Raw genomic sequence first — 8,753 nt, forward strand, 5'->3', positions numbered from 1 at the left:
TGGTCAGCAAAAGCATTCAGAAAGAAGGGAGACCTTTAGTAGTTCTTCAGGGAGGAAGTGTATTATATCCATAATGGTGTCAACTAGAAACATTCAGTGATAAGAATTACTGTGCTCTCTTTCCCCTTCTGTGACTTTCAGAATAAAATTATACATAGGAACAATAATGAGACATATTTTTTTTTCTGCTTTTCCTCTGCAGGAAGGAGAGGTAGATTGCTGGCCACTCACTTGCCCCAACTTGAGCTGTGAGTACACAGCCGTCTTAGAAGGGGATTGTTGTCCCCGCTGTGTCAGTGACCCCTGCCTAGCTGATAACATCACCTATGACATCAGAAAAACTTGCCTGGACAGCTATGGCATTTCAAGGCTTAGTGGCTCAGTGTGGACGATGGCTAGATCTCCCTGCACGTCCTGTAAATGCAAGGTAATTGGATGTTCTGAGGATATCAAAGCCTTGAACAATTGCCAGAGAACTCTTGCAGGAGGTCCACTCCTGATGTTTCTGAATGCACGGGGTTCAATAGGACATGGTGGAAACTCTGGAAAACATTTACTTCACATAAGAATTTAATGTGTCTGAATATATCATAGCTGCATCCTATAAAAAGGGAAATTCCAAATGAGCATGAAAGACAATAATTGCTCCTGCCTCTAAACTATAGAATTTTGACAATCGATTGTAGGCTGAATTATGGCTGATTTAGGCTCTTTTGACCTGTATGTTAAATAAAAAGAAAAAAAATAAAAGGGAAAGAAGAGGGGAGGGAAGGAGAAAGAAAATAAAGAAGGAAGGGAAGGATGAAAAGAAGGAAGGAGGGGGGAAAGAGGGAAGAAGGAAGGAAAGAAGGAAACCAGTCAACTTCCTTTCATCCTGGAAAAGTTTCTAAGTTCTTTTATTAAATTGTGAATGTTAGGGAAAAACCTCCTCTCAAGTTGTTTGCTTTGTTTAATCATCAGATTGCCTAAGTTGGGGACCTGCAGCTCTTGCTATAGCATTCGAATAACAGTGATTATTTCCCTTCTTTTTGGAGGAGTTTTCATTGAGAAATTCTCGTATGTCATTAAGATTAAAGAACTGACCATTCTCTCCCTTAAAAGTTCATGAAGAGCTGGAGTGGTAGCTGATTTGGGATAATCATTAGTTAATGTCAAATCTCTGCCAAAACATCTGCTTAAGATTCTCATGATTAAACATGTTAAAACTAGGAGTCTACTTGGTCCCATCAAACCCTGGCTCCGCGTCAAGCATCAGTGAAAGGTTCCCAACTTGCTTCTTTATGCTGCTATAAATGTAGATTTTTTTTTCTTTTTCCTGGAAAGTATCATCTTAAGATGTAGCCCCAGTAGAAAAAGGATAATATTAGACCTCATACAGAAAAAGGTTCATGGTCCCATCTGTACCATCAGCCTCAGAGGACTAAATGACCAGGAGACATGGAGATCTCTGTTATTTATTCTATTTGATCATTAAGTGGAATTATAAAGGCATATTTATGTTAGTATTTGAAATTAATTTTTAATAAATGTATATGTATTTATATACCTAACTATGCGCTATCCCCTTCAAAGTCACCATGAGATTTTATGTAAACCTTACTGGAACCCATCTTGGACTTGCCTGCAGATTGCTGGGAGTACTTTCAAATTGCTTCTTAAATGACAAATTGCTATATTTTAGGGATTTATTTTTGGAAAATATCTCACTTGGAATAAGTGCAGCAAACAGGTCGTGTAAAGAGGTGAAAATCCCAGGGAGGTGTCCCAACCAGGGACTGAGTGCAGGTGGTGTGTGAAATTGCACTGCTAGCAGAATCCTGCCAAGCAGTACCCTGGAGGGTCTGTTGGTCCTTCCTTCCTTTCTACTCTTTCTCTAGTTTTCTTCCTAGCATTATTTTCTAGTCATTTTTTATAGCGTTCTTGAAGTTTGTCTCAAAATGCAGAGGGTTATTTTGAGTATAAAATTTCAGACTGCTAATTAATATAAATTCTGTCTCAGCTGGCTAACATGTGTTTCTTTGTTGTACAGAATGGAAGAGTCTGTTGTTCTGTGGATTTGGAGTGTCTTCAAAATAATTGAAGTGTTTAAAATGGACTCATCGCAGAAGAATGGACAAAATGACCATCCAACGTGATTAAGAATAGGAATTGGTGGTTTGTTTTAGTTTGTTTGTTTGTTTTGCTTTTTTAACCACAATTACCAAAGTTTCCATCTGAGGAACGTGTTTGGAGGTTGCCTTTTGGACCCACCACTTTGCTCATTCTTGCTAACCTTGTCTAGGTGACCTGCAGTGCAGTGTGTTTAAGTCAATGGTTGTTAAAAAGTTTCCCGTGTTGTAAATCATGTTTCCCTTATCAGATCATTTGCAAATACATTTAAATGATCTCATGGTAAATGTTGATGTATTTTTTTTTGTTTATTTTCTGTACTAACATGATATAGACTCAGCTCCTTTTATTTATTTATTTTGTTGATTTATGGATCAAATTCTAAAATAAAGTTGCCTGTTGTGATTTTTGTCCCATCTACTGCATACTTAGTGCTGAAATCCCTGTAAAATGTTTTGATGAAAATATGTATGTAGAGTCCAATTGCATTATACTTACATTTCAAAGTGTTGAACTTTCTTAAATGCCTACTCATTCGGCTTAGACAGGCTGAAGCCAAGTATGACAAAGAAGGGAAGGACCAAAAACATAATGAAATAATTATTTAAAAAGGACTCTTGTCTCTTTTGCAAAAATAAAAAAATTAAACAAAAAATCTAACCCACAATTTAGAGGCATCAATGTTTAAAGTCTTTCTTGGCTTTGAAAGCGAAATTACCTCTCTGTCAGATTTATGTAGTACTTAATCATTTACAAAGCTTCACAGTTATTAATAAAGTTATAATCATAGTACATGTCAGAAGTATTGTCCCTGTATTATAGAAGTGTGAATTAAGGAGTTCCACTCAACTAACTTGTTTAGAGCTAGTTGATTTACAGTGTGCTGGGATTGGTAATCAAGTCTCCTATTTCCTGTTCAGTAATTTTTTTCCACAAAACGACATTGCCTCTCATATACACAAAGGAGACACCTTTAAGAAAATCGATTTGTACACTCAGTAGTTATTTTATAACAGTGAATGTTTCCACTTGAGCCAATACCATATTTTTAAGAATTGGCAGTTATTAAGTTTTACAAAATGAATAAAATGCGCAAATGACATTTTATCTGATTTGAGAATTCAAGCTTGGGTTGTAGCTTCAGGTAAATTACATCTTAGTGGTTTGTGATACCTACAGCTCTTGAATTCATCATTACTCTGAATTAAGTTGGTTCATGGATTCTTGTTCACTCCCCAACATCAAAAAAGGCCTATCTTGTTAAGTCAGTCATGGTAAAAACATTTAAATATCAAATATTAGTCAAATTATTAATTTAAGATTACATGCTTAGACAACTATTATTCATTGGGATTTGTCCAATGGAAATGATGCCCAATATTTTTGTGAAGGTGAGGTTCATGATATAAAATGAATTTCATGTATTGAATTATGATAACAGCAGTTTAAAAACTACATTTTACAAAGACTGATAATATGGTAAATTAGAACACATTTCTGTTTTAATTCCATTAATGAAAGCTTGAAGAGGAGAATTTTAATATCACTTTTTTGGTAATATTTACAATTTAAAAAAGCCTTTCAGTTTTTGTTGAAGAAACAGCTTTTTACCTTTGAATTAATTTAAAAGAATTATTTGTGACTGAATATGTCAGAGATTGGCACACTGTGATCCTATGTGTGAAATCTCATTATTAATAGCATAAAAGCATTGTGTTTCAGTAGAATATGAGAAAAGATGAAAGTTCCACACATTAACTAGACACAGATCTAGTGAACACAATTTTTCATCATTTGTTACATCCAGGGTACATATGAATATGTTGCGTGTATATATTTGTTGCATATAATATTGTATATTTGTTATCTTTGTTACATATGAATATATATTCATATATTCTACAATGCATTTATGTATAAATCTATTCATATGTAACACATATATATAAATACACACACACACATATGTACACATATTCCCAGAACTTCCCCTACTCTGACCGTTATAGATCTGTGCTTATGTACCGCTTTGAACTTTAAAAATACATTTTCTTTGAATTATGGTTACAAACATATAGCTACAGGCTATAGGTTAGATTTTAAACTAACTGGGTACAATCTTCTTCATCTAGTATTTAGTGTAGTGTCTTCTGTACAGTGGGTTTTCAATTAAATCTTTCAAATATCAAATTCATAATTTTTAATAGTATCAAAAAGTTATGAGACATTGGAAACCTACTCTGGTGGTTTTCAGATATTCTTAAGCATGAGACTCATTTTAAAAATCAAATTGTATTCAGTGCTTCAATGTGGAAATTGGCTAAAAGCAGAGTTTTTCTGATTGGTGTGGGTATTGGAATGGGAACACCTCACACTCCACTGCAGCTCACAACTTTCAATAGTGCACCGCTGGAAAGCCATTGACCTGATTCTTCACCTTCACTTCTACAAATAAGGAAACCAACACTCAGAGTGGTTAAGTAACTTGCTCAGAGTTAACAGCTAATTAGTTATAGACCTATAACTACCACCTAACCCACACCTTTTTTCCCTGTGCCAAATGTGTTTCTATATTTCAAGTAAGCTTTTAAAACTCTGTTTGTCTGGATGACATTAAAAGACAATCATGGAAGAGGTGTAGTATCTGTTATTGTCTTTGTTCTAGTCCCTCTGATATTGTCATTTTACTTTATTAAAATTCTAGTAATGAGTTATGTGAAACATTCGTATTTGAAGACAACAGAGCATATCTAAACCCATAATAGCAAAGAGCCTTTTGCCCAATATAGGAAAATATCAACAGTTTCCAAAGGCAACTACTTTTTTTAGGATTAGAAAACACACACACACACACACACACACACACACACACACACTCTCTCTCTCTCTCTCTCTCTCTCAGAATACAATAAAATCTATCATTAAGAGGCAATAGGTATATCCTGTTTTGTGATTTTATTATTCACTCACCCTTTATTATTTTACAACTTCAGTGGTAGTGTGGCAGGCTCTGCAAATTCAGAGATGAATAAGAGAAAATTGCTTTTTATGGCTTTTGCAGCCTTATATCTAAAAGACTGACAATAAGCTAGAAAATAATTAAGTGAGCAGTATAACTACTGGCTATATTAATACTAGGAATCAAAAATTATGAAGTAATGAATTGGGGAGGAGCTGGATAATCTCACTATATATAGGGTGAGGTGATCAAGGAAGAGCTCTCTAAGAGGGTAATAGGCAAGCTGACACCTGGAAAATGGGAAAGAGTCATACATACCAAATAATATGGGAATATTATTTCAGGGAAAAGAAATAAGGACTGCAAGGTGGAAAGAAGTGCCATGTGTTGAAGATCATGAGTGGAGCCAGAAGCCAGTAAGTGAAGGGACAAATGATACAAGGCTGAAGAGCAGGCTGGAGCAGATCTTGCATCCCATAGTCATGAGATGGCCAGTTACATGTTCATTTTGAGATCAATGGGAACCTACTGAACAATTATACATTTACTTAGCCACCCTTTCAGGCACTTACATATTTATACAATCTATTCTTTTACCTTTGTGTTAATTCATATTTAACTACTATTCAGTAAACATTACAGAATTCCTGTTACATACCTAGGAAGAATATAAGAATAAAAACATCAGATCATCTTTTCCATTAGAAATTTAACATCTAAATCATAAAGTTATTCTAAAGCAATAAAAAGATGACATAACATGTCTGTAAATAAATTCAAGGAATGCTTGCCAAAAATAGAAACTTTATATTTATTTCCTGCCTCTTCAGTACCCTCATTTGATTTCTTATTTCCTTCCCTTTGCAATCATAATCAGTTGTCTAATTCAATACTTTGATGTCATCTTATACTATAGTTTAAACTGGGATAATGAAACACAGAGGAAGAAGAGAATCTGTTTAATTAATCTAGAAACAGTAACAACCACCACAACTACAACAGCACTAGAATGTAGCAGTCAACTCTCCAAGTTGGTGTCCACCATATAACGCAAAGCTTTTGGGTAGAAATGATTTAGGTTACCAGAAAACAAGGAGATACTTACATAATTTGCAGCAACCTTTCAATACATGAAGTTATTAAAATTTTAAAGATAAAAGCTTAATTTTTGAGTCAGCACATCAATATTTTAGGAACTAAGAAGCCAAATATCAGAAATATTTAAACACATGGAAGCAAACATTTATCTAGATTAATTGGCAGTTGATATGTCAATCTCATATGATAAAAAATGCACAACATTAAGAGGGACATTTACATACTTTTATAATATTTTAGCACTGTTGTTTTAATAATGTAATGAGCCAAATTAATATAAGTGTGGGAAATCATGTTTCTTTTAAATGCAAAATAAAATCACCTATTATTTATTACAATAATATTGTAAATAGCTGAGATGACTCCATGTGAACAAGGCATTCCCAGGAAATATATAGTTTTTTACCTAATTTCATATATGACATTTGAAAATGGCTTAATGAGTAGAAAACTAAACTAGAAATCAGAATTATAGAGGCTTCGAACAGATTTTAATGTCTCAAATTATAAGGAACAATGTGATTTAAAGAAGTCCCTAATGAAAGGAATTATGAAAACTGCAATGTCAATAAGAGTGCATACCTCAAAGGTCTCCATTGATTGATTGTTCACTGATTATCAATCAGTTGAGAATGTGAGCTCAGTATTCCCACACTTTCCAATTTTGCCAAAAAAAAGCCATAAATTTGAATTTTAATGTGTGATATTGTGAGTTTTACCTTTCTCATCCAGGTTTGAAAGAATAAATTCAGACCATACAAAACATGTCTGTGGACTGATATGACCCATAGGATCAATTTGTCGCAGACCTGGTTGAGGGCCATTGGAAAGTCTAGAAGTTAGCTAACACTCCAAATTTTATAGGTCAGTAAATCAATTGCTCTGCTCCTTACCCTAAGTGCACTCCTCCCCCATTTTTCATTCCCTGTAATCATATGGCACTTACTGATACCTAACTCCCAGAATTTATTCAGTGTTTTGTGTTTTCAGAAAAGTATGAATGTGGATATTTCTAGTAATTAGTTCATTTCTACCAGAAGGAGAACACTTGCTTCTTAAGTGAGTGGAATATAAGCATCCTACCTTACTGTTAGAAGGCATCAACAGTCACCATAAATATTTCCATTTCTGAAACAAATGATGTGTTTGTAGAATGTACTCATTCAAAAGGTTTAAGATTGAAATGTTTTATTTATTATCAGAACAGTGCATTGTCCAGACAACAAATATGGATTAATTCTCATAGGTGTACTAATGATGATTAAATTTTATAGCAGCATGTTGAAAGAGCAAGACAGTTGGACTCAAGATTTCCCCTGTTCCAGCCTCACTCTGATTCACAACCAGACAAAGCAAAGCAGACCAGGGAAGACCAGGTAGAAAAAGTCAATGGAAAGCATGGGACCTGCTGGCAGGCTCTTGGAGCATCACCTGCAGAGGTAAAGAAAGGGAAAATACAGAATCCCCTCTTCGTAACAATAATAGAGCATCTTGGTAGCTACAGTTCAACTGAGAAAGTTGTGCTAATCATTCCTTTTTGTTATTCGGCATATAAGAAAAAATGCAGAGAATAAATATAGGTATGGCAGAACTAAAAGAATTTGTAATTAAAGAGAGTGAAAAATGACCCTCTGTGTAATGTGGAGATTATCAAAATTAAAACCAACTGTATTTACTGTGGCTGCTGTAACATATTATCATACACCTGGTGTTTTAAAACAATAGAGATTTATTCTCTCACAGTTCTGGAGTCTAGAAGTCTGAAATCAAGGTGTCAGCAGGGCCGTGATCCCTCCAGAGGCTCTAGGCAAAAATGCTTCCTTATGTCTTTCAGCTTCCGATGGCTCCAGGTAATCCTTGGTTGGTTTGTGGCCCCACAACTCTAATTTCTGCCACTGCGATCACATTGTCTCCTTTGTGTGTCTCCTTTAAGGACAATTGCTATGGGATTTGGGGCCCACTAATCTAATATTATCTCCTTATTTTAATATGCTTAACTTAGTTATATCTGCAAAGACACTTTTTCCATATAAGGTAACGTTCACAGGTTCTGGGGATTCGGACATGGAGATATAAATTTGGGGCTGGGGGCATCATTTAGCTGACTATACATTGATCAAGAAAGCTTTAAAAATCTTAATTTAATGCCATTATGTATTAAAGAGTTCTAATTCTTCTTTTCTCTGCAACATAAGCCTCACTTATACACTAGACTAGATACATGTCGATACAATTCTCATTCTCATACAGAAAACATGCCCTTCTATTAAAAGTGTGCAAAACACACATGTACAAGAACTTCTAAATATCAATTTTTTTCTAGAAAAAAATTGAATTTAAGGTCTTAAAGGATTAAAGCCCTGGATAGAGTTAAGGAGGGAATTATAAAAATTAAGAAATAAATAAGGTCACCACCACTTCATTTCAAATAAGGCATTTTTGTCAATAGCACTTGGTGCCCATTCACAGTCTATCACTGACAAAATTTAGGAGTAGAAAGTTGGACTAAATGTTTTTTTCTCCTTTTAATAGAGACTTCTGGCTAGGCATGGTGGCTTACATCTATCATTTCCAGCATTTTGGGGGG

General features: G+C 34.6%; 1 protein-coding gene across 6 annotated transcripts in view; it reads left to right on the top strand.

Annotated features, from left to right (window-relative positions):
- NELL1 (neural EGFL like 1) overlaps positions 1–2,901 on the top strand; it is a 936,371-nt gene extending 933,470 nt beyond the window's left edge. For all 6 annotated transcript variants that reach the window (XM_035266029.3, XM_035266032.3, XM_035266031.3 and 3 more), the window contains 2 exons: positions 203–427; positions 2,030–2,901. In XM_035266029.3, coding sequence (XP_035121920.3) covers positions 203–427; positions 2,030–2,080 — 276 coding nt within the window. In that variant the 3' untranslated portion in view covers positions 2,081–2,901. The remainder of the gene's footprint in view (positions 1–202; positions 428–2,029) is intronic.
- Positions 2,902–8,753: the final 5,852 nt, after the last annotated feature.

Source organism: Callithrix jacchus, chromosome 10, assembly GCF_049354715.1.
Source record: "Callithrix jacchus isolate 240 chromosome 10, calJac240_pri, whole genome shotgun sequence".
Taxonomy (NCBI): domain Eukaryota; kingdom Metazoa; phylum Chordata; class Mammalia; order Primates; family Cebidae; genus Callithrix; species Callithrix jacchus.